We start from the raw sequence: 20079 nt of genomic DNA, 5'->3' as shown, positions 1-20079 counted from the left end.
TAGCCTACCATGGGGAACCTTATCAAACACTTTGCTAAAATCCATATACACCACATCAACTGCCTTACCCTTATCCACCTCTTTGGTCACCTTTTCAAAAAACTCGATAAGGCTTGTGAGGTTTGACCTACCCTTCTCAAAACCATGTTGACTATCCCTAATCAATTTATTTCTCTCGAGATGATTATAAATCCTATCCCTTATAATTCTTTCCAAAACTTTGCCCACAACAGAAGTAAGGCTCACTGGTCTATAATTCCCAGGATGGTCTCTACTCCCCTTCTTGAACAAGGGGACAACATTTGTTATCCTCCAGTCTTCTGGCACTATATGTGTAGCCAATGACGACATGAAGATCAAAGCCAAAGGCTCTGCAATCTCCTCCCTAGCCTCCCAGAGAATCCTGGGGTAAATTCCATCCGGCCCAGGGGGCTTATCTATTTTCACACTTTCTAGAATTGCTAACACTTCCTCCTTATGTACCTCAATCCCGTCTAGTCTAAAAGCTTGTATCTCAGTATTCTCCTCAACTACATTGACTTTTTCCTGTGTGAATACTAATGAAAAATATTCATTTAGTGCCTCTCCTATCTCTTCAGGCTCCACGCACAATTTCCCACTATTGTCTCTGACTGGCCTTAATCTTGCCCTAACCAATCTTTTATTCCTGACATACCTATAGAAAGCTTTAGGGTTCTCCTTGATCCTATCCGCCAAAGTCTTCTCATGTCCTCTTCTGGCTCTCCTTAACACTCTCTTTAGCTCCTTCCTGGCTAATTTGTAACTCTCCAGTGCCCTAACTGAGCCTTCATGTCTCATTTTTACATAAGCCTCCTTCTTCCTCTTCACCAGAGATTCAACTTCCTTAGTACACCACGGTTCCCTCGCTCGACCACTTCCTCCCTGCCTGACAGGTACATATTTATCAAGGACTCGCAGTAGCTGCTCCTTGAACAAGCTCCACATTTCAGTTGTTCCCAGCCCCTGCAGTTTCCTACTCCAACCTATGCATCCTAAATCTCGCCTAATAGCCTCATAATTACCTTTCCCCCAGCTATAAGTTCTGCCCTTCGGTATATGCCTATCCCTTTCCATCACTAAGGTAAACGTAATCGAATTGTGGTCACTATCACCAATGGTGCTCAAATTGGGCTAAGTCAGTCAATGGAGTGACAGCGGGGAAGGGAGCTAAAACAAAAACATAATTGAAAGAGTTTGGCAGTACTCAATAGATTAAAATTTATTTATTAGTCACAAGTCGGCTTACATTAACACTACAATGAAGTTACTGTGAAAATCCCCTAGCCTCCACAATCCGGCTCCTGTTCATGAACACTGAGGGGGAATTTAGCATGGCCAATCCACCTAACTAGCATGCCTTTTGGACTGTGGAAAGAAACTGGAACACCCGGTGGAAACCCACACAGACATGGGGAGAATGTGCAAACTCCACACAGACAGAGACCAAGCCAGGAATTGAACTCAGGTCCCTGGCACTGTGAGGCAGCTGTGCAAACCACTGTGCTCTGAAGTCAGACATTTGCTTCAAACGTTTCCTCTATTTTAGAGATTAAGGTTCAGGAGAGACACTCAATGTTTAGGTTACATTGACCATAGAGGCTGGCAGCATTAGCAGTTGGCATCAATCCATCATTCTTCACATGCCCAGTTAATGCTAAGAGCAAAGGGACTATTGGTAATATAAAGTTAAATGTTGGCTATGGTGATTAGCTACTCATATAAGATGCTATGGAACCATTGAATGCTGCCACAGCTGGACTAGGAGATGATGCAGCAGTCTCTGCAGCTACAGTTTCTGCCTGACTCTGCTTCCTCTTCAGTGAACACATCAGTTGAGGCTGTGTCACCACCGTCCACAGAATTCACTTCTGTCCAAGGTTCAGTAGTAGCCTCTGAGCTCCAGACAGGAGGCTGAACTTTCATTTCCACCTCACGCAGGAGTCTCCCAACTTCCGATACCAATGCTTCCAAACTCAACTCCTCAGAGTCTGCCTTCTCACCATTTTTCACATCCGCATTCTGGTCACAGCTGGGTCCAGACAGGTCACAGGTCATCCCGGTGTTGGTCAGGAACTTGTTGGGATCGTCCAGCAAGAAGAGCAGGTTGAGACGAAGTACCTGCCTGAGATCTCGCTGGAAGAGCTCCAGGCATGAGGCGAAGAGCATGCATATCTGCCGAAGCTCAGTTTGCTGCTCAGACTGCAGACTTTGAGTACTGCCCAGTAAAAACATCAACTTAGTCCCAGTCACTGCACAGGAGAGAGAGACAGACAGACAGAAACCTTGCTTATCGATTAATATTTTAAACAAAGGTTACACTGACAAAAAATCCAACCCAAATATAGAGCACTAGATGCCAGGAAGTACAGAGGGCATGACCAAGGATCTCTGAAGGTAGAAGGATAGGTTAAGGAGGGACATGGGATACTTGTCTTTATTAGCCAAGGCATAGAATATAAAAGCAGGGAAGTTAGGTCACAGCCAGAGTTCTATGTAAAGTTCTGGTCACCACGTTATATGTAATTGCACTAAAAAGAGATTCACCTGGGCTGGAGTGTTTCAACTATGAAGGTTAGGCTGGGGTTGTTTTCCTTGGAGCAGAGAAGGCTGAGGGGTGGGGTGGTCTCATTGAGTGTACAACGTAATGAGGGATTCAGATAGACCTATACCCCGTAGTAGAGAAGTCCATAACTTATAAGAAATCCATAATTTATAAATGATCTGGATGAGGGTATAGTTGGGTGGATTAGTAAATTTGCTGATGACACCAAAGTCGGAGGTGTGGTTGATAGTGAGGAAGGGTGACTTAGTCTACAGGGAGACTTGGACAAGTTGCAGAGCTGGGCCGAGAGGTGGAGGATGGAGTTTAATGTGGAAAAGTGTGAGGTAATTCACTTTGGCAGGAATAACAGATGTGTTGAGTATAGGGCTAACGGTAGGACTCTGAATAGTGTGGATGAACAGAGGGATCTAGGTGTATGTGTACATAGATCCCTGAAAGTTGGGAATCAAGTAGATAGGGTTGTTAGGAAGGCATACGGTGTCTTGGCGTTCATTGGTAGGGGGATTGAATTTAGGAGCCGCAGCGTCATGTTGCAACTGTACAAAACTCTGGTGCGTCCACACTTGGAGTATTGTGTGCAGTTCTGGTCCCCACATTATAGGAAGGATGTGGAGGCTTTGGAGAGGGTGCAGAGGAGGTTTACCAGGATGTTGCCTGGTATGGAGGGGAGGTCCTGTGAGGAGAGACTGAGGGATTTGAGGTTGTTTTCATTAGAAAGAAGGCGGCTGCGAGGGGACTTTATTGAAACATATAAGATGATTAGAGGTTTGGATAGGGTGGACAGTGATAGCCTTTTTCCTTGGATGGAGAAAGCTAGCACGAGGGGGCATAGCTTTAAATTAAGGGGTGGTAGTTATAGGACGGATGTCAGGGGTAGGTTCTTTACCCAGAGGGTGGTGAGGGATTGGAATGCCCTGCCTGCTGCAGTTGTAAATGCGCCTAGTTTGGGGGCGTTTAAGAGATCCGTGGATAGGTTTATGGATGGAAAGGGTTTGGTTTAGGTTAGAGGGTCACTGTTTTTTAACTGGTCGGCGCAACATCGTGGGCCGAAGGGCCTGTTCTGCGCTGTAATGTTCTATGTTCTATGTTCTATGTTCTATAACCAGGGGGCTTAGATTTAAGGACGGGAACAGGAGATTGAGGGAATTTGAGAAAAAGTTTTTTTTACCCAGAGGGTGGTGGGAGCTTGGAACTGGCTGCCTGAGAGGGTGGTAGAAGCGGGAATCTTCACAATATTTAAGCAGCATTTTAAACACTACAGCATACAAGGCCATGGACCAACTGCTGGAAAATAGGGTGAGAATAGATAGCTGCTTGATGGCCAGCGTTGATGGGACAAAGGCCTCTTTCAATGCTATAAAATTATATAGTAAAAAGTCTGACAACACCAGGTTTTAGTCCCACCGATTTATTTGATAATAGACTCACAAGCTTTCGAGGTGTCCCTCTTCATCAGGTGAATGGAGAGTTCTGGCCTCAGACAGAGCATATAAAGCACAGACAGTTTAGAGATTACTGATTAGAATGCGAATCCTTACACCTAACCTGCTGTTCAAGTCCTAAAGTGGCTGACAATGTGTGTGGAAGGAGCACTGATCACAGGTTAAAGAGATGTGTATTGTCTCCAGACAGTACAGTGAGTGAGGTTTTGCAAACCCAGGCAAGTCACGGGGGTTACAGATAGTGCGACATGAACCCAAGATCCCTGTTGAGACCGTCCTCATGTGTGCGGAACTTGGCTATCAGTCTCTGCTCAGTGACTCTGTGCTGTCGTGTGTCATGAAGGCCGCCTTGGAGAATGCTTACCTGAAGGTCCGAGGCTGAATGCCCGTGACCACTGTGACCACAACACACGACAGCGCAGAGTCGCTGAACAGAGACTGATAGCCAAGTTCCGCACACATGAGGACGGTCTCAACAGGGGTCTTGGGTTCATGTCGCACTATCTGTAACTCCCGTGACTTGCCTGGGTTTGCAATACCTCACTTACTGTACTGTCTGGGGACAATACACATCTCTGTAACCTGTGATCAGTGCTCCTTCCACTCACATTATCAGCCACTTCAGGTCTTGAACAGCAGGTTAGGTGTAAGGATTCGCATTCTAATCAGTAATCTCTAAACTGTCTGTACTTTATACGCTCTGTCTGAGGCCAGAACTCTCCATTCACCTGACGAAGAGGGAAACCTCGAAAGCTTGTCAGTCTATTATCAAATAAATCGGTTGGACTAAAACCTGGTGTTGTCAGACTTTTTACTGTGTTTACGCCAGTCCAACGCCGGCATACCCACATCATAAAATTATATGACTAGAAACAGAAGTAGGTACTAGTTACATTGGTAGGTACTGCCAAAGAAGTTAACATGTTCAACTGTCCTTCAGAAGAAACAGATTGGATTATAGGTTCAGCACCCCAGAGAGGGGAATAACCTCAAGAATATCTGACTCAGTGCTAATTGTGAAATTAACTCTGTGGGATAGGACATGCTGGTAACAATGGAAAGTTCAGTGGGGACTGAACATTATGGTTTCAATGATTGTTCAGAAAAGATAAAAACCAGGGGAAAAGGTGATGGTACTGATTAGGGAAAAAAATCATAGAAATCCTACAGTACAGAAAGAGGCCATTCGGCCCATCGAGTCTGCACTGACCACAATCCCACCCAGGCCCTACCCCTACATATTTTACCCACTAATCCCTCTAACCTACACATCTCAGGACACTAAGGGGCAATTTTATCATGACCAATCAACCTAGCCCGCACATCTTTGGACTGCGGGAGGAAACCAGAGCACCCGGAGGAAACCCACGCAGACATGAGGAGAATGTGCAAACTCCACACAGTCAGTGACCAAAACCGGGAATCGAACCCAGGCCCCTGGAGCTGTGAATCAGCAGTGCTAACCACCGTGCTACTGTGCCACCCAGAAGATGTTACTTTAGGGAAGAATGGCTACAGTGGCACAGTGGTTAGCACTGCTGCCTCATAGCTCCAAGGACCCAGGTTCAATTCCCAGTTTGGGTCACTGTTTGTGTGGAGTTTGCACATTCTCCCTGTGTCTGTTTGGGTTCCCTCCAGGTGCTCTGGTTTCCTCCACAGTCCAAAGATGTGCAGGTTGGGTTGATTGACCATGCTAAGTTAACCGGAATTTTGGGGGATTAGCAGGGTAACTATGTGGGGCTATGGGAATAGGGCTTGGGTAAAAAGAAAACATAGAAAATTACAGCACTGTACAGGCCCCTCGGCCCTCAATGTTGTGCCGAGCTATGCCCAACTCCAAGATCAAGCTATCCTCTCCCTATAATTTTGGAGTGCTCCATGTATGTGCCTATCCAATAACTGCTTGAAAGTTCCTAAAAATTTTTTTTCTTTTTTTCCCTTTCTTTCTTTTTTTTCTTGGCCGAGTGAGAGAACCATGGTTCACAGGTAGGAGTGTGGTCGGTGCAGACTTGATGGGCTGAATAGCCTCCTTCTGTACTATAGGGATTCTATGATTCTGTCCTCAGTGGGGCAAAAGCAGAAAGCATTTGGATAGAGTTAAGGAGCAAGAAAGAGGATGATGGTGAGACTCAGGATATTCTATAGGCCTCCTAATAAAAACGGAATGACAGCAGAATACATTTCCAAAGGGAATGAACTGTCATTTTGGGAAGTTATGCTAAGCCTGTAGTTTGCTTCTCCCACACTTACAATGCTGCAGATATCACTGCTCACCACACAACAAAAAGAGATGGTTCTGCTCATCACATTATAAAAAGGATAGTTCTGGTTGCCACATTACAGAAAGAGATAGAGATACTGCATTGGGCACAGAGAAGATTCACAAGGATGATACCAGAAATGTGTGGGTATCAGGAAAAAATTAACAGATTGGGACAGAAAAGTGGCTTCTTGGCCTTTTTGGCTAAGATCAAGTGCAAAATGGATGCATTATTTTTGTCAGCTTGGATCTTGTTTGTCTCCCTTGTGGGGACCATGGCAGCAATTGGATTTTGAATTTGGTTTTTGGAGCAAGCAAGGAATGGATTTGTGTTGCCTTGTCCATTCTGAACATTGGCTTCGTAACTTTAAAGATGGAGTAAAAAATTTAAGAAACAGATTGGGACAGAAAATGCTGGAAAACCTCAGCAGGTCTGACAGCACTTGTGGAGAGAGAATAGAGCCAACGTTGAGTTTGGATGACCCTTTGTCGCAATCTTCCAGGATTTTCTGTGTTTGTTTCAGATTCCAGCATCTGCAATAATTTGCTTTTATCTTAACAGATTGGGTCTGTTTTTTATTGAGGCCAAGGGGTGAGTTAGTAGAGGTCTTTTTAATGAGGAAAGGTCTTGAGGAAGTGGATACAGAGAGAATGTTTCCTCTGTGGGGAAAAGCAGAACAACAAGCCATCATTATAAAATAGTCACCAAGAAAGTCAGTGGTGAGTTCAGAACTTCTTTACCCAGAGAATGGTGAGCATGTGGAATTCACTATCACAGAGTGGTTAAAGTGACTAGAGAGACAGAAGTGAATGGAGGGTTACAATGATGGTTTCAGATAACAAGGGATGATGTTTCAGTGGCGGGTATACGCCAGTATATGACCCACACAGTTCAATACCGTTTTGGATAAATTACATACATCAGTATGTACAGCATAATACTACCCTACACACACACACACACACTCTCACATAGACAGTCATTCACTCTCAGACAGTCATTCATAGCACGCTTTCTCTCACACACATAAACTCACACATACTCACTCACTCACACACTTACATGCGTACACACACAACACACACACACTCATTCACACACACACACACACACACACACACACACACAGAAACAGACACACACATTCACAAATACACACACAGTCTCACATACAAACACATGCATACTCACACACACTTACACATAAACTCACACACGCACACTCACTCACTCACACTCACCCATATACACACACCCACACACTCACACACACATGCACACAAATACACACACATACTCACATATACACTCTCTCTTACACACACACATACACGCACACACACCCCTACTCACATGCATCACACACACACACACACACACACACACACACACACACACACACACACACACACACACACACACTACACAGTCTCTAGACACCAGCACAACAACGAGTCATAGGGCAGAAATCAGAGATGGGACGCAGACTGAACTCCCTCTTCTGAGCCTAGGGAATGCGTGCCAATTGTAAGAGCAATGAAATCAGATAAATTTCTCAGACTGTCAGCTGAAATAAAGCTAGGGCACAGTTACTCATCACATCACTGAAACTTCTGCCTGTGTTCCAAAAGGTTAAATATTGCTGAACTTAGGCTATCACTATAGATTGTTTACCTGAGAGATGAAACACAAGTTACTACATCCCAGTGAGATACTGTACTCATCAGTGAGACTGTACCCAGAGAGACTGTATCCCAGTGGGATGGTAACCCAATGAGTCTTACTCCAGTGAGACTGTAACCCATTGAGAAGATGTACCTCAGTGAGAGACTATCCCAGTGGGATTGTACCTCAGTGAGATTGTGCACTAGTGAGAGACTGTATCCCAGGGAGACTGCACCTAGTGTAAGACTGTATCCCAATGGGACTGTACCCCAGTTAGAGACTGTACCCCAGTGAAACTGTATCCAGTGTGGGATTGTACACAGTGAGAGACTATACCTCAGTGAGACTGTACTCAGTGAGACTGTACCTCAGACAGTGATAGTACCATAAAACCATAAGAAATAGGAGCAGAAGTAGGCCATTCAGCCCATCTGCTCTGCCATTCAATCATGGCTGATATTTTTCTCATCTCCATTCTCCTGCCTTTTCCCCATTACCCCTGCTTGCCTTATTATTCAAGAGTCTATCTATCTCTGTCTTAAAGACACCCAATGACCTGGCCTCTACAGCCTTCTGTAACAAAGAATTCCACAGACTCACCACTCTCTGGCTGAAGAAATTCCTCCTCATCTCTGTTTTAAAGGCTCATCCCTTTAGTCTGATGTTGTGCTTTTAGTTCTCATTTTTCCAATGAATAGAAACATCCTCTTCACAGTCCACTCTATCCTATAAGTTTCAATAAGATCACCCCTCATCTTTCCAAACTCCGCAGTGAGACTGTACCCAGTGTGGGACTCTACCCAGTGTGGGATTGTACCCCAGTGAGAGATGCCACCACAGTGAGACTGTACCCAGTGTGGGACTGTACCCCAGTGACAGATGATACCCAGTGAGACTTTACTCAGTGTGGGAGTATACCACAATGTGGCGCTGTATCCCAGTGAGACTGTATCTTGTGTGGGACTGTATTTCCAGTGAGAGTTGTTATTGCAATGAGACTGTACCCAGTGTGAGACAGTACCCCAGTGAGCCTGTACTCACCAGCATGGGACTGCACACAGTGTGGGACTGTACCCCAGTGAGATTATACTCACAACTGCTGTACCTCAGTGGACACTTCACTCTCCCAGCCTCCTCTTCAGTCAGCATTGATTACAAAGTAATGATGCAATAATGTGGGAAAGGGAGAGTAAATGTAAAGTCCTTGTGGGCCATGTCTACAATTCCAAAATCGCTCCTCATTGGCACATTACCCACCCTTTGACTTACCCAACCCAGTCACGCACACTTCCAATACCTGAACTCTGCTGGTGTATGGTCTTCCTGGTATCCTGAAGCTTCTGTCGGAGACAGACCGAGTCGCAGGAGCCTCCAAGGGAGAGCGCCAGGTTGTGGTGAGAGGCAGCCAACTTATTCAGTAATTGTTGAGCTTCGCTGCATTCAGCCAACATCTCCGAGCCCCAGCCAGGCTCAGCCAGTTTCGACAGGAGGTAGGAGCGGAGGCAGCTGAGTGCCTGAGACGGGATGAGGGACAGCCTGGATCCACACACACTGTTCATTGCCCACAGTTCCTGTGCTCTCTGCTTCCAGAGTCCTGGTCTGCAGGATAGCAGGTCCTCACAGATTTCCCCAACACCCAATGGTAACTGGCTGAGAGATGTAGAACTGGAGGCTGGTTCAGTGTCACAGGTAAGGCAGAGTCCAACTATGTGACTGGGGTAAAAGCCAAACTCTCTCCTGGATCTGAGCCTCAAGACTGAACTCAGCGCTCAGCACCAGCTCTGAGCTTCGTTGTGTCTGGGCAGGGTATCTGGTGTCACTGTGTACTGACAGAGAGGCAGTGAGGAAGAGGGAGACGCCAGGGCACTGTCAGCAATTGGAGATCAGCTGCTGTACCTGAACCTGAGGGAATGTTTGTAATTAACCTGTAGCTGGAACTGTGACAAGCAGCTCCTGCCAGCAAATGGGGGCAGTTGGAGATTTCAAAATAATTAAGAATTTGAATACTGCTTTGCTCTGTCTTTGAGTATGGGTTTGCTTGGTAGAAGGCACAGTGTAAACTTCTGACCGCCACTAACCTGAGCTAGACTCAGTGATTGAAAGCTGCAGTAACCAATGCCCGAGTTAATGTATTCAGTGCCGATAGTTTACAAAACAATTAAAGAGAAGTGGGATTCACAGACTCTTTCAAAACTTCTCATTGCGTTACATAGAATGACAAATACACTCAGACTGGAACCAGTCAGTCAGGCAATCAAGTCCAGGATAGAATCATAGAATCATATGGTGCAGAAGAGGCCCTTTGGCCCATTGAGTCTGTACCAACACGCAAGAAACAACTGACCTCCCATCTAAGGGCAGTGGATGTTGTCTACATGGACTTCAGTAAGGCCTTTGACAAGGTTCCTCATGGCAGACTGATGCAGAAGGTGAAGTCGCATGGAATCTAAGGTGAGCTGGCAAGGTGGATACAAAACTGGCTCGGTCAAAGAAGTAAAGATGCTGGTGTTGGACTGGGGTAAACACCACAACACAACACCACGTTAAAATCCAACAGGTTTATTTGGTAGCACAAGCCACTTTCTTTCAGAGCGCTGCTCATTCATCAGGTAAGTGGGAGTTCTGTTCACAAACAGGGCATATAAAGACACAAACTCAATTTACAAAATAGTGGTTGGAATGCAAGTCTTTCAATAATGGTTGGAATGCGAGTGGAATGCTTCGCTGTACCACAAGCCCACAGATAACCTCACGATGCTCCACTTCTCCAGCTTCCACCCTAAACACGTTAAAGAAGCCATCCCCTATGGACAGCCTCTGTATACACAGGATTTGCTCAGATGAGGAGGATCGCAGCAGACACTTCCAGATGCTGAAAGATGCCCTCATAAGAACAGGATATGGCACTGAACCCATCAATCAACAATTCCGACGCGCCACAGCGAAAAACCGCACCAACCTCCTCAGAAGACAAACATGGGACACGGTGGACAGAGTACCCTTCATCGTCTAGTACTTTCCCGGAGCAGAGAAGCTACAACATCTTCTCAGGAACCTTCAACATGTCATTGATGAAGACGAACATCTCACCAAGACCATCCTCACACCCCCACTTCTTGCCTTCAAACAACCACACAACCTCAAACAGACCATTGTCCACAGCCAATGTTCCAAAAGCACTCTTTATGACCCTATCTACCTGCGATGCCACTTTTAGGGAATTATGTATCTGTATTCCCAGATCCCTCTGTTCTACTGCACTCTTCAGTGTCCTACCATTTACCATGTATGTTCTACCTTGGTTTGTCCTTCCAAAGTGCAATACCTCACATTTGTCTGCATTAAACTCCACCTGCCACTTTTCAGCCCATTTTTCTAGCTGGTCCAAATCCCTCTGCAAGCTTTGAAAACCTTCCTCACTGTCCACTACACCTCCAAACTTTGTATCATCAGCAAATTTGTTGATCCAATTTACCACATTATCATCCAGATCATTGATATAGATGACAAACAACAATGGACCCAACACCGATCCCTGCGGCACACCACTCGTCACAGGCCTCCACTCAGAGAAGCAATCCTCCACAACCACTCTCTGGATTCTTCTACTGAGCCAGTGTCTAATCCAATTTACTACCTCCCCATGTATACCTAGCAACTGAACCTTCCTAACTAACCTTCCATGTGGGACCTTGTCAAAGACCTTATTGAAGTCCATGTAGACAACATCCACTGCCTTCCCTTCATCCGCTTTTCTGGTAACCTCCTCAAAAAACTCTATTAGATTGGTTAAACATGACCTACCATGCACAAAGCCATGTTGACTCTCTCTAATAAGTCCCTGTCCATCCAAGTATTTGTAGATCCTATCGCTTAGTGCGCCTTCCAATAATTTATCTACTACTGATGTCAAGCTTACTGGCCTTTAATTTCCCAGATTACTTTTTAAGCCTTTTTTAAAAAACGGAACAACATGAGCTATCCTCCAACCATCCGTCACTTCACCTTCGGATACCAACATTTTAAATATATCTGCCAGGGCCCCTGCAATTTCAATACTAGTCTCCTTCAAGGTCCAAGGGGATTTATCCAGTCCTGGGGATTTATCCACTCTGATTTGACTCAAGACAGCAAGCACCTCCTCCCCTTTAATCTGTATAGGTTCCATGGCCTCCCTACTTGTTTGCCTTATTTCTATAGACTCCATGCCAGTTTCTTTAATAAATACGGATGCAAAAAACCCATTTAATATCTCCCCCATTTCTTTTGGTTCCATACAAAGCCAACCACTCTGATCTTCAAGAGGACCAATTTTATCCCTTACTGTCCTTTTGCTCTTAATATACATGTGGAAGCTTTTAGGATTATCCTTCACCTTGACGGCCAAAGCAACCTCATGTCTTCTTTTAGCCCTCCTGATTTCCTTCTTAAGTAGTTTCTTGCACTTTTTATACTTGTCAAGCAACTTATTTGTTCCGTGCTTCCTATGCATGTCATCCGTCTCTCTCTTCTTCTTTATCAGATGTGTAATATCCCTCGAGAACCAAGGTTCCTTACTCTTATTCACTTTGCCTTTAATCCTGACAGGAACATACAAACTCGGCACTCTCAAAATTTCCCCTTTGAAGGCCTCCCTTCCAATCACATCCTTGCCAGAGAACAGCCTGTCCCAATCCACTCTTTTTAGATCCTTTCTCATTTCTTCAAATTTGGCCTTTTTCCAGTTTAGAACCTCAACCCGAGGACCACATCTATCTTTATCCATGATCAAGTTGAAACAAATGGTGTTATGATCACTGGAACCAAAGTGTTCCCCTACACACACTTCTATCACTTGCCCTAACTCATTTCCTAATAGGAGATCTAATATTGCATCCTCTCTGGTTGGTACCTCTATATATTGATTTAGAAAATTTTCCTGAACACATTTTACAAACTCCACCCGTCTAGACCTTTAACAGAATGGGAGTCCCAATCTATACATGGAAAATTAAAATCCCCTACTATCACAACTTTATGTTTCTGGCAGTTGTCTGCTACCTCTCTGCAGATTTACTCCTCCAATTGTTGCTGACTATTGGGTGGTCTATAATACAACCCCATTAATGTGGTCATATCTTTCCTATTTCTCAGCTCCACCCATATGGCCTTGGTAGACAAGCCGTCTAATCTGTCCTGCCTGAGCATTGCTGCAATATTTTCCATGACTAGCAATGCCAACCCCGTCACCCCCACCCTTCATCCTTCTGCCTTTATCACGTCTGAAACATTGGAACCCTGGAACATTGAGCTGCCAGTCCTGCCCCTCCTGTAGCCAAGTTTCACTAATGGCTATAATGTCATAATTCCATGTGTCAATCCATGCCCTCAACTCGTCTACCTTCCCCGCAGTACTCCTGGTGTCGAAATAGACACACCTCAGAAAGAATTATTTTAGAAAGAATTATTAGGGATAGGATTTATAGTTATTTGGAGAGTAATGAATTGATTAGAGATAGTCAGCATGGTTTTGTAGCGGGAAGGTCGTGCCTTACTAACCTTATTGAGTTCTTTGAGAAGGTGACCAAAGAGGTGGATAGGGGTAAGGCAGTAGATGTGGTATATATGGATTTTAGTAAGGCGTTTGATAAGGTTCACCATGGTATGCTTCTGCAGAAAATGCAGATGTATGGGATTGGTGGTAATTTAGGTACTTGGATCAGGAATTGGTTAGCAGATAGGAGACAGAGGGTGGTGGTTGATGGTAATTATTCATCATGGAGTTCGGTTACGAGTGGTGTGCCTCAGGGATCTGTTTTGGGGCCACTGCTGTTCGTAATCTTTATTAATGATCTGGATGAGGGTATAGTTGGGTGGATTAGTAAGTTTGCTGATGACACCAAAGTTGGAGGTGTGGTAGATTGTGAGGAAGGGTGTCGAAGTTTGCAGGGTGACTTGGACAGGTTGCAGAGCTGGGCTGCGAGGTGGCGGATGGAGTTTAATGCGGAGAAGTGTGAGGTAATCCATTTTGGTAGGAATAACAGATGTGTTGAGTATAGGGCTAACGGGAGGACTTTGAATAGAGTGGAGGAGCAGAGGGATCTAGGTGTATGTGTACATAGATCCCTGAAAGTTGGGAATCAAGTAGATAAGGTTGTTAAGAAGGCGTACGGTGTCTTGGCGTTTATTGGTAGGGGGATTGAATTTAGGAGTCGCAGCGTCATGTTGCAACTGTACACAACTCTGGTGCGGCCGCACTTGGAGTACTGTGTGCAGTTCTGGTCCCCACATTACAGGAAGGATGTGGAGGCTTTGCAGAGGGTGCAGAGGAGGTTTACCAGGATGTTGCCTGGTATGCAGGGGAGGTCCTATGAGGAGAGACTGAGGGATTTGGGGTTGTTTTCACTGGAAAGAAGGCGGCTAAGAGGGGATCTTATAGAAACATATAAGATGATTAGAGGTTTAGATAGGGTGGATGGTGATAGCCTGTTTCCTCGGATGGAGAAATCTAGCACGAGGGGGCATGGCTTTAAATTAAGGGGGGGTAGTTATAGGACGGATGTCAGGGGCAGGTTCTTTACCCAGAGGGTGGTGAGGGACTGGAATGCCCTGCCTGCTGCAGTTGTAAATGCGCCTAGTTTGGGGGCGTTTAAGAGATTGGTGGATAGGTTTATGGACGAAAAGGGATTGGTTTAGATTAGTGGGTCAATGTTTTTTTTTAAAAATAAGACTGGTCGGCGCAACATTGTGGGCCGAAGGGCCTGTTCCGCGCTGTAATGTTCTATGTTCTATGTTCAGAAGATTATTACCACCACATTCAACCCTTCTATTTGTGATTTTGCATGAACTATCAATTATTTTCACCCCCACTCCACCATCTGCTCTGGCACTCTGGTTCCCACCCCCCTGCAAATCTAGTTTAAACCCTCCCAATAACACTAGCAAACCTCCCTGCAAGTATATTGGCCCCTTTGTACTTCAGGTGTGACCCGTCTCTCTTGTACAGGTCCCACCTGCCCCAGAAAAGGTTCCAATGATCTAGAGATCTGAAACTCTGCCCCCTACACCAGTTCCTCAGCCATATGTTCATCTGTCTGAGCATCCTACTCTTACTCTCACTGGCACATGGCACAGGTAGCAATCCAGGATCCTGCTTTTTAACTCCCTACCAAACTCTCTATACTCACTCTTCAGGATCTCCACACTCTTCCTTCCTACGTCATTGGTACTGATGTGTACCATGACATCTGGCTGGTCACCTTCCCACTCTAGAACACTGTGCACGTGATCAGAGACATCCCTGACCCTGGCACGCGGGAGGCAACAAACCATCTGAGAGTCTCTGTCACAACCACAGAACCTCCTGTTTGTGCCTATGACTATTGAGTCCCCTCTCACTGCCGCTCACCTCTTCTTCCCCTCTCGTTTCTGCACTGCAGAACCAGACTTAGTGCCAGAGATTAGGCTGCCGCAGCTTGTCCCAGGTAAGGCATCCTCCACAACAGTATCCAAAGCAGTATACCTGTTGTGGAGGGGAATGGCCACAGGGGAACCCTGCTCTGCCTGCCCTTTCCCCTTCCCTCGCCTGACGGTAATCCAATTACCTGTGCTCTGTGCCTTTGGTGTAATTACCTCCCTGAAGCCACTATCTATAAACTTCTCATTCTCCCAAATGATCCAGAGGTCATCCAGCTCCTGCTCCACTTCCCTAACGCAGTTTGTTAGGGGAAAGGGCAGGCAGAGCAGGGTTCCCCTGTGGCCATTCCCCTCCACAACAGGTATACTGCTTTGGATGCACCTCTTGCAGGTGTCGTTGTCAGGGATACTGGAGGTCTCATAGAATCATAGAAAAAAACTACAGCATAAACAGGCCCTTCGGCCCACAAGTTGCACCGATCATATCCAGTGTTTTACTCACTGCCAATCCTTTTCCAGGAATGCCTTTCCTGAAGAAGTATTGCTCTTCTCTCTGATAGGATTTCCATACGTCTCCCCACCCCCCCATCCACCTTCATTACTTTCCATTTCTCTCTCAGTGTTGGACAAAATATTTCCCAAGACTCGCTTCCATAGCCAAATTTCCTTTCTCAGTGACTGTCTTCATCTCCGATTTACCCCACATGGATTTCAACTCAAATTCCACCCCATCTATAACCTCCAGGATTACAGGTACTGCCAGAATATACACCATTCTTCTAACTGCTGTTCTCACTGAAACCTGGAAGCCACACTCAGTTCCATGCACCACCACATGAAAACACTCAATATTCTCTTCAGTAACATCGTCTTACTCTCTCTCAAATCTGTCCCTGTTCCTAGTTTCATTACATTGTCTGCAGCATTTGATGCCTTAACAAAAATCTTTTCCTGTTTCTTGCAGAAACGCAAGCTTCAACAAGTTATCAACACCGCTGCCTATCTCAGGACCTCCACCGGTCCCAGTCCCTCGAACTCCATCTCTTCTAGCCCCAGCTCTTGCTGTGAGTTCACCATACTCTCCAGCCTTTCCCTCGACATGATGTTGAAATCTTCCTCCACCTTTGTCTCTGCGCTCTTTTCTTTGGGCAAGAGTCCTCCCCCACATTCCACAGACGCTTTCAAGTGCCTCCAACATTCTGTCTCCGATTGGACTCCCCCACCGGGACAATTATCTGCCCTTGGGAACTGTTGATGGGACATTGGTCGTCTCAATTTTTCTGCACCCCCCCCGCGCCCCCCACCCCATTCCAACCTCCCTCTTTCTCAACGTCAGTATCAAACGTACAGAAAAAGTACATAATTACACGAACATGAGTGACAGGTCAGAAGATTAGACAGAATATAAAAAATACAGCGAAGAATAACAAAAAGGGTGCATGGAACTCTTTTCCTTAGAAGGCAGTGGAAGCAAAGTCTTGAGTTTTTTTAAGGCAGAGCCAGATAGATTCTTGATTAACAAGGGAGTGAAAGGCTATCGGAATGCTGAGGTTACAATAAGATCAAACATAGTCTTATTGAATGGCGGAACAGGCTCGAAGGGCCAAGTGGCCTACTCCTGCTCCTAGATTGTGGGTCTGTATGTTGAGTTGTAATATGAGGTTCTGACTCAATGAGGAGACCTTGAGACTTTTATGATTAAATTTAAACCATTTATTGGTAATCTTTCACTGTTTGCAGATCTCAGATTGCCATAATACATGATCATCATGCTGGCTGGCATCTCACAGAGCGTCTCTGTGAGACTGTCAGCTCAGAGTCTCTTACAGTGTGACTCAATATATCATACTGTATATGGCGCTATTCTCCACCTCGAAGCTGAACCTTGCTCTGAGGAGTACCATTACATTACAGTGGCATGCACTCGTTATCACAACATCATCCTTCCTTCTCCAAAGAAAACTTCCAATGGAGTATTACAATATAACCTTCATCTGCTGTCCCTCATCAGTCTCTTACTTTATAATACTAATTACTTACTTTACTATATATTTGGCCTTTATAGCAAGGGGGATAGAATATAAAAGCAGGGAGGTCTTGCTGCAACTGTACAGGGCACTGGTGAGGCCGCAGCTGGAGTACTGTGTGCAGTTTTAGAACATAGAACATTACAGTGCAGAACAGGCCCTTCGGCCCACGATGTTGCGCCGACCAGTTAAAAAAAAACATCAATGACCCACTAACCTAAACCAATCCCTTTTCGTCCATAAACCTGTCCACAGACCTCTTAAACGCCCCCAAACTAGGCGCATTTACAACTGCAGCAGGCAGGGCATTCCAATCCCTCACCACCCTCTGGGTAAAGAACCTACCCCTGACATCTGTCCTATAACTACCCCCCCTTAGTTTAAAGCCATGCCCCCTCGTGCTAGATTTTTCCATCAGAGGAAAAAGGCTATCACTATCCACCCTGTCTAAACCTCTAATCATCTTATATGTTTCAATAAGATCCCCTCTTAGCCGCCTTCTTTCCAGCGAAAACAACCCCAAATCCCTCAGCCTCTCCTCATAGGATCTCCCCTCCATACCAGGCAACATCCTGGTAAACCTCCTCTGTTTTGGTCACCGCATTTGCAAAAGGATATATTGGCCTTGGAGGGAGTGCAGAGGAGGTTCACTAGGCTGATACCGGAGATGAGGGGGTTAGCCTATGAGGAGAGACTAAATAGACTGGGTCTGTACTCTGGAGTTTAGAAGGCTGAGGGGAGATCTTGTAGAGACGTATAAGATAATGAAGGGGATAGATAGGGTAGAGGTAGACAGATTCTTCCCACTTAGAAAGGATAGCAGGACTAGAGGGCACAGTCTCAAGATAAGGGGAGGGGGGTGCAGTTTAGATCGGAGTTGAGGAGGAACTTCTTCACTCAAAGGGTGGTGAATCTCTGGAATTCTCTGCCTGTTGAAGTGGTTGAGGCTACCTTGCTAAATATATTTAAGTCACGGGTAGATAGGTTTTTGAAAGACAAGGGAATTAAGGGTTATGGGGAGAAAGCGGGAAAGTGGAACTGATCCACTTCAGATCAGCCATGATCTTATTGAACGGCGGGGCAGGCTCGAAGGGCTAGATGGCCTACTCCTGCTCCTATTTCTTATGTTCTTATAAACTCAGACAGCTTGACCGTTCTCCCACATCTCAAAATGTCACTCTGGTGGTACCAATCTGTTTCTGGTGTTTTTTTTGGTTAACTCCACAGGTCCTTTTGATGTTGAACATCGTGACAGCAGCAGTCCCAGCTGGTCCAGTCAAGACCATGTTTTAAACTTAAAGGGACAGCACCATGTTCTTCAAATCTGCAGGTCTCTTTTTTTTAATAAACACTGCAGGTTTTATTTTAAGCTGTTAATTCTGCTAACCACTTTTTACAGGCTGTTTGGATTTTAAGCTGTCAGCCTTCTCTTCTCTTTTACTGCTACATATTCTAAATTACAGCTACATTTTTGTATTTTCTTACTGTCTCGTGAACTGTGTTGCTCAGGTTCTTGTTATTTCTCGAGTAGACATCCACTCTGGTGGATTCCTCCTTGCAGCCCATAATGAAGCATATCTCTCTACCTCAGTTTCAGTTTTTTCATAGCTCAGGATACTGTTCTAGGTTCATGCATTTACCTGTCGCCTTTTCAAATTCCCATGGATCACCTTGTTGGATTATTGTATTATCTTTGATGTGATATCCTATAGGAGCTTCCACATCTTCCAACCACTTCATAATATGGGTTCTTTTGATGTCTCAGTGAGGGGGTCTTAAGATCTGTATGTTTAGACATGAACCTTTTATTGGCAGTCTTTAACGAGTTTTTTAGAAATTTTATTAGTGTCACAAGTAAGCTTACGTTAACACTGCAATGAAGTTACTGTGAAAATCCCCTAGTCACCACACTCCAGCGTCTGTTCGGGTACACTTAAGGGAGAACTTAGCATGGCCAATGCACCTAACCAGCACATCTTTAAGACCAGGGGAAGAAGCCAGAGTACCCAAAGAGAACACACACAGATAGGGGGAGAATGTGCAAACTCCACATAGACAGTGAGCCAAAGCGGAAGTTGACCCCGAGTCCCTGACGCTGTGAGGCAGCAATGCTGACCACTGTGCCACCATGCCACCCTTGCATGCTGTAATATAAAGATGCTGGGCATTGTTTACATAACCCAGGTTGCCATCAAGCATGATGCTATTCACCATGCAGGCTGGCTTCTTACAAAACCTTTTCTCTAGACTGCCCTCTCAGAATCGCTTACCATGTGACTCTATACATCATATCATGTGGGTGGTGCAATTTTCCATTCCCATGTTAACTCTTGCTCTGTCCAGCATATTTATATTACAATAGCACGCAGGCACCACGACATGTTTGTATGAAATTAATTTTCAGAGCTATGGGGATCAAACAGGGGATGGAGACCGAGTGAATTTTGCTTCATGGAGGTTGGCAAGGACTCAATGGACCAAATGGCCTTCTTCCGTGCCATTAATGACTCTCATTCCATGAATTTTGTTACTGGTAACTTTAGGCAGATATTAGCAAATTGTTCTTCACACGGGGGACTGGATTTTCAGCATGTTGCCCTCAGTAAAACTGACATTGAGAAAGGAAGATGGGGCAATTTCTATAAGGAGTGATGGGTTGGTTGGAAATCTAGCCCAGTGCCAGTGGCACTGACAGAAGGAGCCAG

At 45.3% G+C, this 20079-nt stretch overlaps 1 protein-coding gene across 1 annotated transcript; it reads right to left on the bottom strand.

Moving 5' to 3' along the window:
• Positions 1 to 1303: 1303 nt before the first annotated feature.
• Positions 1304 to 9511, bottom strand: LOC145353692 (regulator of G-protein signaling 9-binding protein-like). The gene is made up of 2 exons (XM_080204462.1): positions 9250 to 9511; positions 1304 to 2270 (listed from the first exon to the last, which is right to left on the bottom strand). The coding sequence occupies exons 1-2, from the start codon at positions 9509 to 9511 to the stop codon at positions 1780 to 1782; spliced, it is 753 nt and encodes a 250-aa protein (XP_080060588.1). The 3' UTR covers positions 1304 to 1779.
• Between the last annotated feature and the right edge of the window lie 10568 nt (positions 9512 to 20079).

Source organism: Carcharhinus amblyrhynchos, chromosome 16 (genome assembly GCF_965287045.1).
Source record: "Carcharhinus amblyrhynchos chromosome 16, sCarAmb.v2.hapA, whole genome shotgun sequence".
Taxonomy (NCBI): domain Eukaryota; kingdom Metazoa; phylum Chordata; class Chondrichthyes; order Carcharhiniformes; family Carcharhinidae; genus Carcharhinus; species Carcharhinus amblyrhynchos.
The sequence above is the reverse complement of the archived record's forward strand: the minus strand, read 5'-3'. Positions and strand labels throughout refer to the sequence as shown.